This window comes from Saccopteryx bilineata, chromosome 4 (genome assembly GCF_036850765.1).
Source record: "Saccopteryx bilineata isolate mSacBil1 chromosome 4, mSacBil1_pri_phased_curated, whole genome shotgun sequence".
Lineage (NCBI taxonomy): Eukaryota > Metazoa > Chordata > Mammalia > Chiroptera > Emballonuridae > Saccopteryx > Saccopteryx bilineata.
Window position 1 is genome coordinate 134,983,128 of NC_089493.1, and position 20,298 is coordinate 135,003,425.

Genomic DNA, 20,298 nt, shown 5'->3' on the forward strand with positions numbered 1-20,298 from the left:
TGCCTGGACAAAATATTTAATTAAAATACTGAAGACATTTGTGTAATCTCAAATAATGAAAGCTGTAAATCATAGAGTAAGACTGGAACTAGTAATTTGTCTAATAACTTTTAGTCTATATTTAAGTTAATATAACGTTAAAATTGCACAACTGGTAATTGTTCAAATATTCATATTACTACTCTTCAGTTTATACTATGCAGGGAAGTTGGGGGAGCAGCTCCTACTTACAGAGAGTTGCAGTTTAAATGTATTCATAAATCTGCTAGGAATTTACTCAACTACTGTATATTTATATAACTGGATATTCAAAATAGAAAAAGTGTATGTCCTGTTTTGTACACAGACAGTAGCAGTTCTAATTATCCTGTGTTGTGCTATTGTATATGAATGTATGAACTGCATATCTAAGAAATAATTCAATCCTCACATCCACCTGGTTTGTTTAAATATGTTCTGATTTTTATTTTATTCATTTTAAGTATTAGGTGATCTATAGAAAACTTATAACTTGACAGTTAATCTTTAGATATATACATATTTAAAAAGCGTAAGTTGATAATATGTTTCTGGTGGCCCTCACTTGAACTTTTTTGCTATTTTGAGTTCAAGTCAAACATACTTTTTTTGTTCTGATTTCATATTCTCTTGAAACATTGAATATTTACCTAATTATAAAGGAGTCACAGTTGCAGAAAATTAAGAAACTAAATACTGGTCACTAATCTTTGCCTATATGTGTATATTTTTAAAACTTCATTTTGAAGTGTGATGAATAGATGCTTTCCTTTGAGTTCTAAAGTCTGGTGAAAACTGTTGTGTATCTCCCAGTTGAGCAAGTCTCCATTTTCTAGAAAATACAACCACAGCAAGGAAAATAATTTTTTAATCCTTTGCCTTTAAAACACTTTGTTTTGTTTTTTCTTCATAGTTTATTAAAAGAAAATATTCTTCCCTGAATTTTTCATTGACAAATCTAGTTAGACCATTTTCTTCTAAAAATAAAAATAATTTTTATTTATAGTAAAATTAATTTACTAGATAGAATTGTGTTTTCCTTGTTGGCTGCTTACAAAATTTTTATTTTTTTATTTTTTGAACATTATGCTACACCTACACCACTTAATATATCTTCTGTGAACTTTAAAATAAATTAGTCTTAACATTATTTTAAGAAGTTTGGTTAAATACTGGTTTATAATTATACAGCTGTATGTAGAGTGGACGTGAGTGAAGGTGGTATACTTGTGAGGTTCTGATAAATGTGTGCCCTTCGATTTAAAGTGTATTCGAGCGTGTACTGAATGTCCTGTGTATGGTGCGTATTTTCTCAGTAATGAGAACTGCATTTTACTGGCAGCATTTTCTTATGTGTAAAATAGAAGTTTATAACTTGACTCCGTGAGGCACTAGTTACATACTGTGAAGACTTGAGGTGAGCTTGTGTCTTGTAAGAGCTTTGTGTGAGCAGAATATCTTGGCAATTATAAATGCACATTTAACTCTGTTAGTAATTACTCTAAAGAAATCTTAACTTTGCCAATAGAAAGAAAAGATTAGTACTTCTTTTTAAAAGTTCATGTTTTTAGCCATTCACCATCCAGTTAATAAGAAAGGAATAACTTTTACATTAAGCTCTAAAAGATTTCAGAAAACTTAAGCCAGTATGTCAGATTTTTTTCTATTACTCCACTGCAGTAACAAAAAGAAACCTATAAAAAGTCAGAGCATTAAAAAAAAAGTCAGCCCTGGCCGGTTGGCTCAGTGGTAGAGCGTCGGCCTAGCGTGCGGAGGACCCGGGTACGATTCCCGGCCAGGGCACACAGAAGCGCCCATTTGCTTCTCCACCCCTCCGCCGCGCTTTCCTCTCTCTCTCTTCCCCTCCCGCAGCCAAGGCTCCATTGGAGCAAAGATAGCCTGGGCGCTGGGGATGGCTCTGTGGCCTCTGCCTCAGGCGCTAGAGTGGCTCTGGTCGCAACATGGCGACGCCCAGGATGGGCAGAGCATCGCCCCCTGGTGGGCAGAGCATCGCCCCTGGTGGGTGTGCCGGGTGGATCCCGGTCGGGCGCATGCGGGAGTCTGTCTGACTGTCTCTCCCTGTTTCCAGCTTCAGAAAAATGCAAAAAAAAAAAAAAAAGTCAAAGCATTGAGAAATTTAAAAAACAGGCTGCTTTAGCAGTTTTTTTAAAAAAGCATTTACATTAGAACTGATTATGGACAATAAATATCCAGATGGACAAATATCCAGGGCGCACAGGAGAAGCGACCCCTGTGTTTTGGTTGTTCGACCCCCGCCGGGGTTGTGACCCACAGGTTGAGAACTGCTGTCTTATGAGATAACATTTTTTAATTTTATAGAAAAACTCGATATTTGAGGCAGGCCTGAATAATCCATGTGGAAACACAGGACACTGACTGGACAGCTGCTCAGCTCGCTCCAGCAGGGCAGTTCTGTGGCTTCTTCACATTTACTATGTCTTTGTGCACAAATGGAATATTTTGTAATAACTTCAGTGTTAATTTCATATAAGGATATAGCTGAGAAGACTTGTTCATTATATGAAATAGATTTAAAATGAGTGTCACATAGAAATAGGTTTTTGAATGAGTATTTTCTTCTCTCTTTAATTTAAAAAAGTAATATTTATTTACTAAAGGGAACCTTGGTAGAATGTTATTTGTTTGTTGTATGTCTTTAATCCTGTAATTATATATATTGATAATTAGGATATTAAAATATAACAGTAGTCCCATTGTTTCTGTTCTCGTGGAGGATAAGATTAATCAGGGATGGTCTGCATCTATGTGTTTGTCCCACAGATGTAATCCATTTGATAAGCTGGGTCATCTTTCTAGTAAAGGGGAACCTTTGTTTGCAGCAAGAAATTTAAGGTCACTGGGATTGGGGGGTGGTACCACTTTATCTGTAACACTTTATTTTAAATTATAATATGGTTTGGGGAGTTTTATTGTTTTGTTTCTTTTGGTCTCTTGAAATTGTCTTTCCCCTTATCTCTTAAGAAAAGTCCCTCTCTTTCCTATCGGGCTTGTGAATTAAGGAATGGGTAGGATGTACATTTAAACACACCAGTGCTCCCAATTACTTTTTATAATTTTTATTTTTAGCGAAGTGAGAGGCAGGGAGGCAGAGACAGACTCCCGCATGCGCCCCGACCGGGATCCACCTGGCAAGCCCTCTACCGGGTAATGTTCTGCCCATCTGGGGCCATTGCTTTGTTGCTTGGCAACCAAGCCATCTCAGTGCATGAGGTGAGGCCATGGAGCCATCTTCAGCACCCGGGGCCAACTTGCTCAAAACAATCAAGCTATGGCTGTGGGAGGAGAAGAGAGAGAGAGAGAGAAGGAGGAAGGGGAAAGGTAGAGAAGCAGATGGTCGCTTCTCCCGTGTGCCCTGACTAGGAATCAAACCTGGGACATCCACATACTGGGCTGACACTCTACCACTTAGCCAGCCAAGCAGGGCTAACCAATTTCTTAATGTACACACTTGTTTTCCTTTTTAGTTATTCTTGGTTTAAAATAGTAAAAGAAAACATAGGTCTTCCTAGTGCCTTTGAACTTACTCTGTAGTCTGACTAGTTTAAATCATTAATAACTTCAGTAGTATTACTATAATACTGTATACTGGCGAAAATTACAAATTATACCATGAGCTTGTTACATTAATTTCAAAAGCCAAACTTCCATTATATTTTATGTATAAATTGTATTTGTTTTAAGTTGTACATATTGATATTGTATATATATGTGCAGCATGGTTACAGAAGAAATAAAAATGCTTACCTAATGCCTTTAGTAGTGGTCTGCTTCTTTACTGAACTATTTGTGTTTGTATCCATCTTGATATTAATAGGCAGGTTTTTTGTGTTTGGTATCTCGGAATATGTGAATAAGAGAGACCTGTTTAATTTCATCAGGAACTCATACTGATGTGGGTCTTTCAACAGAAACCAGGGAGAGAGGTTTTTAAATGTGCTGTTTCTCATTGATAATATTTGTTTTCACCAAAAATATTTTTATCCAAGTTTTATTATCCTTTTCATTAGATGTTTGAGAACAAACTTGAAGTGTGCATGCAGAATGTATCTCACTAAAAGGTGAAAGGAGGTACTGCTGAGTGGTAAAGATACCATGATCTCTTTCAAAAAATGTTAACGAGCGTATTGTATCTCTAAAACATTGCTTGGATTGAGGTTAACATGGGTCCTTTTGACAAGTATTTATTGATTCCCAGCCACCATGCTAGGAGGTCTTCAATTCATAAGGGGTACCATAAGTTTTGATTTGTTGGCAGGTTTCAAAGGACTTAGCACATTTTGCGTAGGAGCGGAGACACCTTTGGCCACCTCAGGGCTTATTCCCTTCCTTTTCCCAACTGCTGGCTGTGGAAAACTCCAGCATGTGTGTCGAACATGGAGACAAAATTAAAGGCCTGCCCTGGCGTAAGCAAGATAGTACACAGGGCTGCCTGCGCCCTCTGCCTCCTTTCTCAGTTGAGCTTTGGAGCACTGATACTATCATCAGGCAACATGTTGTCCATCCCATTTTCTCATGAACACACTCCAGAAACTTCTTTTAATACCATGTATAAACTAACTCAGAACAACAACCCCAGTGTTAGCCGAAGGGAGCATGGTTAGCCTGTGCCTAGGGAACAGTGAATGTGGCTCTGAAGCCACAACTTACAGCAAGCTGGAGAGCCTTCCAAAACAGTTGTTATAACATTATCTGAATGTCACATTCTTAAGCCATTTCATTTGCAAAGCAAATCAGATATTCAGTCCTCCTTCAGAAGTTAACAAATGTGTGGGAAAATGATTATGAAGAGGCTACTTCAAAAAGAGCCTGTTTCCTCTCAGCATTTATATGGGCTTCCTGTGACCCAATCTTCTTACTTTTATCAACGTTATCAGAACATCACTTTGTCTTACCCAAGCACGTTTATGGCTCTGACTAAAGAATATGATAGATCAGACATCCTTCCACACCTGCTCCCCTCCCCCATCCCTTTTTTGAGGGCTGGGGAAATTTTAGTTTTTAGTCAAAGGCTATATTTCTCCAGTTGTACAAAGGAATTTAAATGGGACTTTTCAACTGAATACATTTTGTCTCAGGGTTGATACCAATCTTTAGCAAGAGGATATTGCCTAACCCAACCTAAAAGTACCCCAGTTATTACAGAAATACTATGCTGACCTTGATTTCTACTTCATCGTGAGTTGTGCCATTCAGTCATCAGGTAGGTGTCTTGTGGATAGATTTACTGTGAGCCGGCCCTGCACTGAGCCAAGCTCACAGCCTCCCTCATGAGGAGCGGCAGCCACATCAGTGGAGAATGACAGCACAGCGTGTTGAGGGCCGTAGTGAAGGCATGGCACCTTCTCTAGCAGCTAACATGGTGCCCAGCACCTACCGACCAAGGCTCAGAGATGGCTTCTCGGGGGGTGCTCCCCCTGGAAGTGTTAAAACAGTCCAGCACATGGGGAAGGCATTCCAGGAAGAAGGGAGTACCCTGACTCTAGATGCCACGTGCAGTGGTGGGGACCATGGAGCCTGATGAGAAAAGAGAGGCCACAATCCCTCTGTGAGTTTTCTGTGAGCAGTGGGAAGCCACAGAGAATTTTAAGTGGGTCACTCATATTGTTTGTGTTTTAAAGAAATGACTACTGGAAAGACTGAAGGATTAGGTGGGTGCTGGGGGGAGCAGATGGTGTCACACTGTGTCCTGGAGGCTGAACTGGTTGGCAGCCAGAGGAGCCAGCCTCCCCCTCCCTAGCTGGCTCTCTTGCACTCATGGCCAGTACTTCGACTGACAAAACGTCTGTCTTTACTTCTCTGTACTGGTATTGCCTCGCAGGCTCCCAGGAGTGCAATCCGCACACAGAGCGTCAGCACATACTTCTGTTTGGTTAACCACTGGCTGTTGGAAGCAAGAAAGGAACAGACCAATTAGACACTGGAAGTTGAACTAGGAAGAAGTGGACAGGAAGGGTGGATTAGCAGACAAACACTTCAGAGAGCTGGAGAGAGAGTGTCTGAGTGCTTGGGGCAGAGGCCCATTCAGGAAACCTCATTTCACTAAAAGGTGAAAGGAGGTACTGCTGAGTGGTAAAGATACCATGATCTCTTTCAAAAAATGTTAATGAGCGTATTGTATCTCTAAAACATTGCTTGGATTGAGATTAACATGGGTCCTTTTGACAAGTATTTATTGATTCCCAGCCACCATGCTAGGAGGTTGGCAGGAACTGGAGGTTCCTGCCTAGGAATGGGGACTCTAAGGGGGTGACAAAGTGAAGCAGGCAATCAGCCTCGAGATTAGAGTAAGTGCTGCCTCGCCCTCAGGAAGCTGGCAGGACTCTGCTGCTAAGCAGGTGCGCTGGGAGGCCTGGCCGGGCCTTGCTGCAGGAGACAGCTATGCGCTGCCCTCCGTCCCCAAACTCCCCCCTGTCGGGTGATTGGGCCATCCCGACAGGCCAACGGTCATGGCAGGTGGGAGAAAAGCAGGGCAGGTGCTGGCGTGGACACACCAATCAGTAGCAGCAGCAAGAGAGCCCTTGCTGCGTTTTTGTCAGAGGCTAGCATTTCTGGGGCCCAAAGACATTTCAGTAAGAGACAAAGATTTGAGTGAAATGATTTTCCTTTTTTACACTTACATGGGTCAGACTTTATTTATTTAGTTTTAAATTACTGTTTATATTCAATATTATTTTGTATTAGTTTCAGGTGAACAGCGTGGTGGTTAGACAGTTATTAACTTTATAAAGTGCCCCCCTCGTGTTTCCAGAACCCACCCGGCATCATAGATGGATGTTACAATATTATTGACTATATTCCCTGTGCTGCACTGTACATCCTGTGACTACTCTGTAACTACCAATCTGTGCTTCTCAATCTCTTCACCTTGTTTTGCCCATTGCCCCAACACCCTTCCATCCAGCGACCGTCAGTCTGTTCTCTGTGTCTGTGAGTCTTGCATTATGTTGCTCATTTATTTTGTTCTTTAGATTCCACATATAAGTGAAATTGAAACTTTTTTCTTTCATTCATTTATTCAGTAAGCATTTATTACCTACTAATGCCAATTAGAGATAAAATAGATTCTTAGGTAAAAGAGGTAGCTGATAACAGAGAGAGAGGGGGTTGGCCTTCACTGTCACTGTCACTCATTCCGTGCACAGGTGGCAAGAGGCACATCCCATGAAGCAGGCACGGGCTCTGGTTGCATTTCCTAAATGAATGCATTTAAATGAGAAGCATCTCAAGTTCACTTAATCCTGAAATTTCTTCACTTGTTCTATGTGTGACCTGGATTCATGTTGTCTCACTCCCTTGGTAAACTCAAGAGCTTGTTATGTGTTTCCACCAGGAGCCCAGCATCACCTGTCTGGAAGTAAATAGTTGCATCTTAACCATTGAAGCTCATCTTATGACAGATCTTCCTGGAGCCGGCATGTCCCCTCTATGGCCTGTTCTGAATATTTCTTCCCTACAGCCTTTCCTTTACCTTCCTGGCCTCATACGCCAACTGTTACCCACAGCTCATATCCTGTGGCAGACAACAGCTCACATTAGCCATTGAATGCATATGAGTCTCAATCAAAGAAGAAAGGAAACTAAAAATTTTCGGTGTGGCCTTAGAAGGCTCCATGACTCTTAGTTACCTGTTGCCCTTGGCATGCTGGTATTTTATGTGGGCAGGCTGAAACTGGCTGTGGTCAGGGTGAGACTCTAAGCTTTTGATTTGTTCCCTTGTTTTGAAAGGGTTAAAAAGAAGTTACATGTTTTGGTATAATTTTAGTAATAGTATTAAGTTTTGTCACATGTGTAAGCAAAGATGAAGAGTGCTCATTCACGGTTACTAGATTCGTATTCTTGCACAGAACATGCTTCAAAAGGCATGTTTCAATGACTTGACACTCGTTTTTTTCCCCTTTAATCTTTTTAAGTGACAGATTTATTGAGATATCACTGATACTATAAAATTCATCCTTTTAAAGTGTACACTTCAGTGGTTTTTAGTATAGTAGTCACAGAGTTGTACAGCTGTCGCCACTATTGAACACCAGAGCATTTTATCATTCCCGAAGGAAACCCTGTGTCCATTAGCAGTCACTCCCTCCTTTGGCATCCCCCCATTCCCTAGCAATGAATAGTCAGTCTACTTTTTGCCTCTATGGATTTGCCTCTTCCAGACATTTCGTATGAATAGGATCATACTATATTTGGCCTTTTGTGTCTGGTTTCCACTTAGCATAACATTTCCAAGGTTCACCCATATTGTAACATGTATCAGTATTTCTTTTTTTTTTTTTTTTGATCACTGAATAATATTTCATGATATAAATAAACCACATTTGACTATCCATTCATCAGTTGATTGACAGTTGGGTTTCTGCTTTTTTGCTATCATGCTGCCATGGCCATCTGCAGGCGTGTGTGTGAGGACACATGTGTTCAGTTTGTTCAGTTCTCTGGATAGACACTCAGCAGTGGAACTGCTGCCCCTGCAGGAACTCCCTTTAGCCTTCTCAGGAGCCGTCACAGTTTTCCAGTCACAATGTCTGAGAATTCCAGTTTTTCCACATCTTTGCCGACATTTGTGATCTTCTATCTTTTTAGTTTGTGTTTTTTATTGAGAGTCAGGGAGGCAGAGAGACAGGCTCCTGCATGTGCCATGACTGGGATCCACCTTGCAAGCCCCATATAGGGCAATGCTCTGCCCATTTGGGGCCAATGTTCTGTTGCTTGGCAACCAAGCTATTTCAGCACCTGAGGGCCAGGCCATGGAGCCATCCTCAGTGCCCGGGGCTAACTTGCTCAAACCATTCAAGCCATGGCTGCTGCAGAGGGAGAGGGGGAAGAAAGATTGAGAAGGGGGGAGGGCTGGAGAAGCAAATGGTTACTTCTCCTGTGTGCCCTGGCTGGGAATTGAACCTGCGATTTCCACACTCCAGGCTGACGCTCTACTGCTGAGCCAGCTGACCAAGGCCAGTTTTTTTCTTTTAATTTTTAAAAACATTCCTTATTTGTGTGCGCCGCCACTCACTGATTGAAAATGGAAAGCTACCAGCCTCCTGCCTTCCTTCACCCATTCTCATTCCAAGTCCTATTCCCAGCAAGCCACCTTCCTTTGTTTTTAGTTTTCGTTTTTATGACTAAAGATCTGTTGATTCATTAGCTATTGGGTTTTCACATTTTATTATAACTTTCAAACATGTATAAAAGCAGAGTAGTACAGTCAATCCCCGTGTCCCCATTTCCAAGCCACCACCACCAACTCGTGACTCTTGCCAACTATTTTTTTAATTTATCAGCTTGAAATATTGTGTGTCAATTTCCCTATTGGAAATTGAGGATTTAACTCATTGATTTATCCTTTTTAAATGTTTTGTAATAAATTATTTTTAGATCTTCTATTGGCCCTGGCTAGTTGGCTCAGCAGTAGAGCATCAGCCCAGCATGTGGATGTCCTGGGTTCAGTTCCCAGTCAGGGCACACAGGGGAAGCACCCATCTGCTTCTCCACCCCTCCCTGTTTTGCTTCTCTCTCTCTTTTCCTCTCCTGCAGCCGTAGCTCGAATGGTTTAAGCGAGTTGGTCCCAGGCACTGAGGATGGCTCTATGGCCTCACCTCAGGCACTAAAATAACTTCGTGCCAAGCAACAGAGCAGCAGCCCAAAATGGGCAAAGCATCGTCCAATATAGGGTTTGCCAGGTGGATCCCGGTTGGGGCGCATGTGGGAGTCTATCTCCCTGCCTCTCAATTTAATTTAAAAAAAAAAAAGATCTATCACCTTTACAATTTTGAATAAATACTTAGATCTCTTGTGCTTATTCCATCACCTTTAGTATTGCTAGCTGACCCCATGGCTGAGTGAGCTAGATGTTAGATCCCCTCTCTCTTTCCTTCTGCTCTTCCCTCTCAGTCGTTCTCAGCTGTACCTTTTGAAGTATCGGGCTGATAGTCACAGTCTGTGCTGTGATCATAACTCCTCTGTGCTTTTTCTGCTGGTTCTGACTTGAGAATCAAGGGAATTTACATTAAGACTTTAAACATTGTTTACTGCAGAGCCATGCCGTATGCCAGAATTACTTTCTTCCCTGTATTCTTGCGCCAATGGGAGAAGAATGTTCTAGTCACCCAGTTGGCACCTTTCTATCCAGTAGGATGCATGGGTCCCCTCTGCAAGTTTGCTCTTGTCATCTACATCTTATGTGGACTTATAGTCTTTAATCATCTTGTGCTTTTTGTCCCCAACTAGAGGGAGGAATGCAGTCTTTTCTTCTTGACTTCCATACTCATTTCTCAGTATATTAAATCGGTTTCCCCCAAAGTTGTCAAGTAAAGCACCAATGCTAGTAAAGTGAAGTCATGCTGTCAGGTTCTATATATACTTTATTTTGTGATGAGTCATAAATATATAAATATTTTTAAAATAAGGCTATTAAAAAACTCATAAATTAAAATATTCAGCTTCAACTCTTGGAGTATTTCTCTTGCATGATTGTTGTCAACTTGTCCAAGAATTCTTTGAATGTGCTATGCTCGGCTTCGTTCACAGAACAGTTCTACAAAAGAAACATTGCATTAGCTTGCATGCTAATGTTTGGGTCTTGTTGTCAGGCCTGTCTGCTGGAGTCAAGCCTATGGTGGCTCTGACCACTGAGCAGTGATCAGATCAGGGCCTCCAGTCTAACCTGATGGGGACTCTGGCTCTGCCACTACGCCAGGGTTTGCCTGTTTTCAGGGCATACTGCTTCCTCTCCTAGAAACTGTTACTGTACCATCACTAAATGTCCGCCTTTGAGGGCGCCTCAGTGTCTGGAAAGGTGTGTCACACACAGCTGGGTGCTGCTCAGGGGCGTCACGTGAAGGTGGAAGTTGAGACCTGTCCACTGCTGTCCTGAGCCTTCTGTGGAGCTGCCCGGACTGCTGCGAGGGGTTCAGTCCTGCCCGTTAAATAGCAGCATGACATCTTGGGAGAGCAGAAGGCAGAAGGATTCCAGGTACCTGCCACCAGGCCACTGCTTCAGTGTGGATCTCCGCTGTACCAATTTAACAATTGCCTTGCTCATGAGAGACCACTTCATTTATAAAATGCTTCAGTTTCCTCTTTTGTGAAATGGGAACGATAGTGTTGATTTTATAAGATGATAAAGACAATTAAAAGAGAATGACTGTAGCCCTGGCCGGATAGGTCGGTGGGTTAGAGCATCATCCTGTTAACACAAAAGTTGCTGTTTCAGCCCTGGCGGGTTAGCTCAGTCAGAGCACCGTCCCCAAACACCAAGGTGGTGGGTGTGAGCCCTGGTCAGGGGTGGGCAGCAGCCAGTGAATGCACAACTAAGTGGAACAACAGATGAATGCTTCTCTCTGTTTCTCTAAAAATCAAGAAAAAATAAATCCTCTGTCCAGTTCTCTCTTTTTGAAAAAAAATTTTTTTTAAGCTGCTGGTTCAATCCCAGGTCAGGGCACATACAGAAACAGATTGATATTTCTCTCTCTCTCCCTCCTCTCTAAAATCAATTAAAAACAATGTAGAGAATGAGTATAATGTCAGCTTCTTATTCTGTTACCTTAGAGGTAAAGAGGGAGCCCAGGGAGGGGAGGATGTCCCCAGTTCATCTTGGTGGTAGCTAGCATCCGTGCATGGCTCCCCATCTCTCCCACACAGTCAGCCCTCTCCACAGGACTCTTCCCACTGGTGCAGTAACACACTGAGTGGATGCCCCGCCTTCAAAGAGCTGCCCTCACATCATGCCTGGCCTTCAGCTGCTGGCCCATTTTTCTGCAGTTGCATAGCAGGACACCTCAAAAGAGTTTTCTTTGCTTATTGCCCCTCCCTTTTCCCTCCTCCCCAACCCCTTCTCTCTGGAACCCACATCAGGCAGCCTTTTCTTTTTTTAAAAGATTTTATTAATTTTAGAGAGAGAAAGAAGGGGGGGAGGAGCAACTCATAGTTGCTTCTTGTATGTGTCCTGACCAGGCAAGCCCAGGGTTTCGAACCAGCAACCTCAGCGTTCCAGGCTGACGTTTCATCCACTGTGCCACCACAGGTCAGGCTTCAGTCAGCCTTTCATTCTGACCTCTTCATTTATATCAGCATCACCGATGCCCAATGTCATGCCACATCCAATGGTCATATCTGTCTTCATCTTACATAACCTTCAGTACAGTTGACATACTTTGTCACTCCCTCCTTCTTAATAGTTTCCTCACATGCCTCCTGGGGCTCCACACCCTCCTCAGTTTCCTGCTACTTCCAGCTCCTCAGCCTCCTTCCAGCAGGAGCTCTCCTGTTCCTGCCTCCAGGCTCGGAACTTGGATCTCCTTTCTCTATGTCATTCAGGTTTGTGACTTTAAATGACATCTTTCTAAGGACTCTTCATTTTATAGCACAAGTTCTGACCTCTCCCCTAAGCTTCAGACTTTTGCAACAATCTTCTCAACACCTCCACTTGGCTGTCCAATAACTACCTCAAACTTACTATTAGAAAATTAAACTCCAGGAGTTATATTCAGGGGACACTTGAATCCATGTAAACACAATAAATTAAAAATTAATAAAAAAAAAAAAAAAGAAAATTAAACTCCTGATCTGCTCAGCCTCTAGCCAGGCTTGCCCCCCCCCCCCTTTCTTGTCTTCCATATCTAAACACCAACCATCCCCCCAGGGGACGGGCCAGGAACCTCAGGTCACCTTTAACATTCTCTCACACCCCTCACAGTGGACCTATCAGCAAGTCCTTCTGGCTGTACTTTCAACTGTGTCCCAGATCTGACCAGCTCTGCTACTCCCACCTTTCAAAACCACCAGCGCCGACACCGACACCGGCAGCCTGAGAGGCTGCAGTCGCCTCTCGCAGGCTGTCTTCTGCTCTGTCCTCACTCAGGCTACTTGCCACATGGGAAGCGGTCACTTTATAGCACAAGGACAGACCAAATCTCGGCCCTGCTCAGAGCCCTTCGGCCATTTCCCACCACATTTCTGCTCAAACCCCCTGCTCACTGGCCCAGCCACACTGGTCTTCCTGCTGATCTTTGCACACACAAAGCTCATTTCTACCAGAGGGCCTTTGCACAGCTGTTCCCTCTGCCAGGAGCATTCGTTCTGCAGTTAGTTCCGAGGCCTGCTCCTTCACCTCATTTATATATCTTCTCCAATGATGTTCCCAGCTGCTGAATCAGCCCTCTTCCTCATCACCCCTATGTTTTTTATTTCTATATTTTTCTTCATAGCACTTTTTACTGCAGAACATCATATGACATGTTAGTTTGCTTCTCTGTCTCCCCCACTAGAACACTCTGTGAGAGCAAGGACCCTGCCTTCTGCTCTTGAGCACTGTATCCCTAGTGCCTAGAACAGCACCTGGCACTCAGAGCCGTGGTGAGTGAGTGGGTTGATTTAACGCGGTGCCACCCCTCAGAAGGACGAACATCCAGACGTGAGGGTGCCCTACGCCAAGAGCCACGCTGTCAGCACTACGCTGCTTACCTTGTTAGCCATGACGTTGAGGTTCCTGTCGAGTTTGTACAGGGTGTTATTGCTCCAGCATCTATGGTTACTGTAGACCTGCCGAATCACCTTCATGGCCCTGCAGAAGGTGTCCTTCTCAGCTGTGTTCTAGAAAGAAAAATACCAGATCGTTGTCTACTAGCTCCATGTTTCAAACATGGGAGACATTTTTCCGGTTTCTTTTTTCCAGGAAGACAAGTGGTGAAGGTAGGTTAGCTCAACTGTGGATTGGATATTCAGGGGTTTCCACAATGTGAACAATGGGCTGCCCCAACAGCCGTAAACCCCTATAAACAACCTCTCCCAATTATCTGCAAATGTAGCAGCTTTTTTCTCTAAGTTCCCAATTTCTTTTTGCAGGGGTCCCCAAACTTTTTACACAGGGGACCAGTTCACTGTCCCTCAGATCATTGGAGGGCCGCCACATACAGTGCTCCTCTCACTGACCACCAATGAAAGAGGAGCCCCTTCTGGAAGTGTGGTGGGGGGCCGGATAAATGGCCTCGGGGCCACATGTGGCCCGCGGGCCGTAGTTTGGGGAAGCCTGTTTTAGAGGGTTTTACTGAAAGGGTATCTGAATAAGGTCACTCAACTACTATAAGGAAATGACAGTGTGAGGGTTTGAGTGGAGAACCATCTGGCTAATGCCCAGGTCCATTTCCTAAACATGACTCAATCTGTTCTCTTTGTGGAAGGTGCCCATGTGAGCTCAGAGTCAGATTCTGTGTGCTCACATTCCTATAAAGTTTTAAAATCCAGGTCTCAGCCTGACCTGTGGTGGCACAGTGGATACAGTGTTGAGCTGGAATGCTGAGGTCTCCAGTTTGAAACCCTGGGCTTGCCTGGTCAAGGTACATATGGGAGTTGATGCTTCTTGCGCCTCCCCCTTCTCTCTCTCTCTCTCTCTCAAAATGAATAAATAAAATCTAAAAAAAAAAAAGAAAAGTCTAGGTCCCTGGAGGTTCTGCATACTTGCTGAGTAACTGCATACACAGAGTTTCCACCCTTTGGCCAGGAGAGCACTGCTTCAAGCTGCCCTCCCGTTGAGCCATCTCCATGTAGAAACGTAGGGTCCAGGTGAGATGAGAAGCATTCCCCCCACAGCTGGGTGAGTGCCAGGGTCCAGGTAAGGTGCCCAGGAGTCTGGCCTCAGGAGATCAGGGAAGCTTCTGAGAGAGGGTGCCATTGAGTTAGGCCTTAGACAAAGCTCCTGTCAGAGGTCCTTGACCTTGAATCTGCATGATCAGAACCTCCTTGGAATGCTGGCAGCTCTGCTGTGGGCCTGGCCCCTTGCCTCTTCCTGGGCTTGGTTGGGCCGTAGAAGAGAGAACATACAAGCAGGGAAACAGCTCTTGTTGGAAATCTGGGAGAGGGATTGTGCCTCAGGCCTGGTGTATTCTCTCATTTTTCCTAGAAACAAGGTCACAGAGTCTGGAGAGTGGTCTCAGCCTGAGTCTGATCCACCTCAGATAAAGCTCTCATTGGCCTCTGTTGGGACGTGGTCCAGTCCCTTGCCACTCAAAGAGTGGTCCATGGAGTGGCAGTTAGAGATGCAGAATCTCAGGCCCTGATCTCGACCCACTGAGTCACAACTGTGCACTTACATCATCTCCAGGGACTTTCTATATGAGAAGCACTGTCCAAGCAGCTTTGAAAGTTCTCAGTTACACTTTTTCCCTGATTATCAAGGTAATATAAGTGTACTATAGTATAAAAATAGTATATATTCATCAAAAATGAATTCACTCATTACCTACCAGCCAGAGATAACTACTGTTAATATTTTGGTAAATATCTTCCTGGGTTTTTTAAAATACTTTTTCCAAAATAGGGACCAACTCTTGGCACTGTTTTGTAACCTTTTTATACTTAACACGTAGCATTTTCTTTTTTAAGATTTTTTTTCTTATTTTTAAAAATTTATTGATTGATTTTAGGGAGAGAGGAAGAGAGAAAGAGAGAGAAATATTGATCTGTTCTTCTATGTGCCCTGACCAGGGATCAAACCAGCAACCTCTGTGTATCCAGACAATGCTCTAACCAACTGAGCTAACTGGTCAGGGAAGCACAAGCATTTTCTTAAATTGTTCAGAAGTATTTGGAATATGAGATTGAGAGCTCTGTAGGAACTCAGGGCACATTTGCACCATAATTGATCAATCTCCTCTTTGTTGCCGTTTTTTGCTTTTGTGAATAATGAGGCAGTGAATCATTTGTGCAAATCTTTGTGTTCATCTCATTTCTTTAGGTTAAATTCTAGAAGCATCAGAATCCCAAACTACAAAAGCTCCCCTCCCCCTGTGGGGTGTGATGGCCCATGGGCAGGCCCTTTGGAAGGGCACACACGTAATGAACTGGTGAGAGCCCCTCCCCCCACCCCCGGGCCCTGATTCTAGTTGGGAATTTAAGAGCAGAACCAGTATCTCTGGGCTCTGGGAGCCAAGAAATCTCCCCAAAATCATCACGTTGCTGGAGGCCTTGTGGGGAGCAGAGGCGCGAGGCAGAGGGAAGGCATACCCTGCGTGGCTATGGGGAGAGCAGTGCGGCTCCAGGGGGCTCAAGAGGGCCGGGCCCTTGGCTTATTTTCCCATTAAAACAGAATGAGACTTTTAAGAAACTCTGGGTTGGAGCCTAGAAATTAAACTACCCTCTGAAGATATTTGACGAAGGACTTCTTAAGGGTTATTAAGATAAAATAAGAATTGAAAAAAGTTTGAATCAAGTAGAAAAACTTTTTTTAAAACTTAGTCCTAAATAAAGGCCATTTTAGCTAAGGGGCTTAGCGTCTTTGTTCTGTGGGTGCTGCAGCAGCAGGAGACACCCCATGCTGAAGGCTTCCAGGGGCTTGTCCAGCGGCTGCGACCTGGCTGTGCCCACACAGCTCAGGCACACAGAGCTGCTCAGGAGAGAGATGCCAAGGGGAGGCCCAGGCCCAGGCCAGAAGGAAGCCGTCCCTTGTGGGAATGTCAGAATGGCGGAACGCCTCTGGAAGATTTCTTCTGTGGCAGTGACTTCCTGAGTTCTAACTAGGTTCTAGACTAGTTTCATTAAGGGCCATAAAAATTCAGTCTTGTTTCTGTCAAACCCATTACCTGCACTTCTGTCCAGATATAGTCAGCTATTGCTGTTTATGAAAAAAGTCTTTACTTTTCACTAAAAAAATTTAAAGGTTGACATAGTGCTTTCTGCAAAATTATGAACTTTAGTTCTGTTTGCTAGGAACTATCCCCAGCTACTGGTCCACCTGAGAACTCCACCACAGACCAGCCAGCCTGCTTGCTCGGCCCGTGGCTCTCCCTCAGCTCACCTTAATTTCATAGACACCAGGTAGGCATTACCTCTAAAGCCCAGGATCTCGATCAGCACATTCCTGCCAGTAACTGCCCAGAGCAGGAGGCTGCCCAACTTGAAGATACAGGAATTCTTGACTCCCAAAGCAAATAAAATGAATACACTGGATTTTGGAACAATATTCCTGTTTGGGAAAAGCAAGAAGTGACTTCCCCTCCTACATATCACCTTGTGAGTTTTGAAAAGAATCTTTCCTTGTCTGAAATATCCTTATAGATAAGTAAGCATTGCTGAGTCTTTGAGGAAAAGAAAAGAAATAGAAAAATGGGGATTGTGAATCCAGGAGGAACAGAAGCTGGTCCAGGTAGGCATTTGAGGTAGCACAGAATGAGAGAAGGCAGCGGGTCTTGTTTTAGGAGCTATCTACCCATATGGCGAGAGAGGAATGTGAGAACCGGATGCACAGGACGGCCAGGAAGGGGAGGAAGGCAGCGGCCAGGCCTGCGCCTCCATGGGGATGAGGGTGGTTGGGGCCCTTAGGGAGAGCCCAGCATGGGGTCGCCGCCAGATGTGGAGGGTTTTATCCTTTCCAGCCACTGGCCCCACCCCTTTAGAATTATTGCTTCTCTACAACCAGTTTTCATCTTTCAACAAGAGTTGTATCATTTTACGATAACACTTCCCACTAACTCAAGAGTTGGATTCCAACCAACTTTCAAAATCACTTTAATTTCTTCAGATGTGGAAACTGAGTCACAAAGAGGTGTGGAGACTTGCCAAAGGCCACACTGCTAGTTAATAGCAGAACCAGGGCTAACACTGTATTCTGTCTCACTTTCAGGCCCTCCACACTTGTTGGGGGCCCTACCCTTGACTTTGGGAGAGCCCTCTCAGCTGTGTAGCCACCTGCTGGACAGCCCAGGGCACAATGCCGTGGACTTTTGGCGATTTTATAGATATATATAAAATCTATATACATATATCTGCAAATCTCCAAGTCCTTCCAATCTAATTATAGGGTCTGATACATAATGAGATTCTGAAGGAAAAATTATGTAATACATATTCTTATGTATTATATATAATTATATTACAATATTATATATTACATATCAGATTCCTGGAATAACCTTTGATGAAAAGAAGTATCCAGATAAAGTTTTTATCACCAAGAAGGGTGGGCCTGTTTGATGGCCTCTGTGCTGGGACTCGGCCCTGCCCACTCCACAGGGCCTCCGCCAGCTGCCCCCAGCACACTGGAAAGCAGGTGGTTAGGAGACCACTGGTAAATTGGAGCTATGGGTTTTCTTTCTCAGTTGTGTGTTTCCATGAAAACAGGAACTGATGTGCACAAAGCTATTGATATGTCTGTAGTCATGTGTTTGTCAGAGAAAATGCACTATCAGCTGTCAAATCTATCTCCTCCCACTGCTGATGGAGGGGCGGGGTGAGGCGCACAGGAGCGGAGGGGCGAGATGCCCGAGCAACCAGAAGCAGGGAAGAGTTAGACCTCATCTGGCAGGCGGTTCGGACCAGGCTGGAGGGGAGTTAGCAGGACAGAGCAAGCCGAGGGTCTCCGGGCAGCTGCCCCAGAGCCGGTGGGCTGTGAGGTGACCAGGGTGTGGAAGAGGAAGGGCTCTGGCAATACCATCTCTGTTGCCATAGGAAGTCTCTTAGACAAAATGAAAGCTCCCTTAACCTGTAATCTCAATATCTGTTTTGATGAGAGTCTTTGGTTTTTCGGAAATGTAAGGGCCAGAAAATTCTCTCCTTCAACAAGCACTTATCAGTACCTGCTATATTCCAAGTACTCGGCCAGTGCTGGGCAAATCCTAGAGAGCTCTCTCTTGGCCAGGATTTGGAATTATAAAAGCCACGCTTTCTATTATACTTCTCCTAAAGTAAGTGTAACCAGAAACATTAAAACATGTTTTGAGAGTAAAGATCAAAACTCTCATTCTTTGAAAACATTTAATAAATAGTTAATTTAATTCGGGCCTATTCACTTTCTGTTAAAAATAAAAAAGTTTCTTGTTCAAACACTTGTGGACAGCTTTCCTGTCCCAAGTCACCCATCTGTCTGCCAAGCAGACCACCCCAGAGAGCTCTTACCTGCGGGCCCTTCAAGACGTCTGCCACGGTCAGCTCCATGCACTGTGGGTCCCTGGCCTGGGCAGGAGCAAGAAAGCAAGAGATGGAGTTACCTCCAACTGAACAGAGAAATCCTCGCCAAGCATCTCCCACTCTCCCACACTGAGAAAACTTACCACAATCCCTTAAAAATAAAGTGCTAGGGAAGATGTGCCCCAGCACCATCCACCAACTACCAACTTTTCTAGAAGCTGCTGTGTTCTTCTCATAGTCTAGGAAATGTCCACAGCATCATCACACATCTGGAGAGATGGTGCCAGATAGTGTACTCACCATGTTCTCTCTGAGGCCTGTCAGCATTTTGATATTCTCTTTCAAGGTGTTGAGCCTGCACCTTTGGACATTGTTGCTGGTGCGCCTGCATCCGTGGATGAAGCAGCTGGCACATGCTAGTAGGCAGACCAGGGCTGGAATCAGTTGGGATGTGAGACCCATTAATAGATCTCTGTTTGCAATGACAACTTGAGGCAATTAGTTTATCAGGAGAAGTTAACAATGCAATTCTGACAATGATATCTCTATATATAGATTTAGAATTGCTGAAACCAAGGGAAAATGAGTTTACATTGGAAATTTTCATTACACAAAGTTGGGGCCAATCAGTGCTTCTCTTCCAGGAGAAAAATAAGCCTCACAGAAACAGGTAAAATGTTCCTGTGAAATCAGACCAATAGGAAAATGAAACCTTTTTTAAAATAAACTACAAAGTATCAGCATAGGAAATTACACCATAATTTGCTCTTTAGATTAATCTTATCAGCTTGGGGTTGTTGCTGGCTTTTTGCTTTGAAGGAAGAGGCCACAGGTGTCCGAATTTGTTTTAGTGCAATCCTCCTGGGGAAAGATAGAGTAATATCAAGAAAGTTTGACTTGAATGGTATTTCAACCTGGCTTTTTCCAAGTATGGGTGGCATTTTGGAAACTTCTTTTGTGGAAAAGCTGATCTGGGGTTCTTTATCTGGGTAGAAGGAAAGTAATGAGCACAGATTCTCTTCTGTTCTAGCGCTCAGGCGTGCCGCTCTTCCAGGTAAAGGACAAGTAACCCCAGGTGTGCTTCTCTTGGGTCACAGCAGATGCATAGGTCTTTTTTTTTTTTTTGTATTTTTCTGAAGCTGGAAATGGGGAGAGACAGTCAGACAGACTCCCGCATGCGCCCGACCGGGATCCACCAGGCACGCCCACCAGGGGCAACGCTCTGCCCACCAGGGGGCGATGCTCTGCCCATCCTGGGTGTCGCCATGTTGCGACCAGAGCCACTCTAGCGCCTGGGGCAGAGGCCAAGGAGCCATCCCCAGCGCCCGGGCCATCTTTGCTCCA

At 44.0% G+C, this 20,298-nt stretch overlaps 1 protein-coding gene across 1 annotated transcript; it reads right to left on the bottom strand.

The window, feature by feature from the left end:
• Positions 1 to 10,498: 10,498 nt before the first annotated feature.
• IL4 (interleukin 4) lies at positions 10,499 to 19,416 on the bottom strand. The gene is made up of 4 exons (XM_066273723.1): positions 19,255 to 19,416; positions 18,943 to 18,999; positions 13,519 to 13,647; positions 10,499 to 10,591 (listed from the first exon to the last, which is right to left on the bottom strand). The coding sequence occupies exons 1-4, from the start codon at positions 19,414 to 19,416 to the stop codon at positions 10,499 to 10,501; spliced, it is 441 nt and encodes a 146-aa protein (XP_066129820.1).
• Between the last annotated feature and the right edge of the window lie 882 nt (positions 19,417 to 20,298).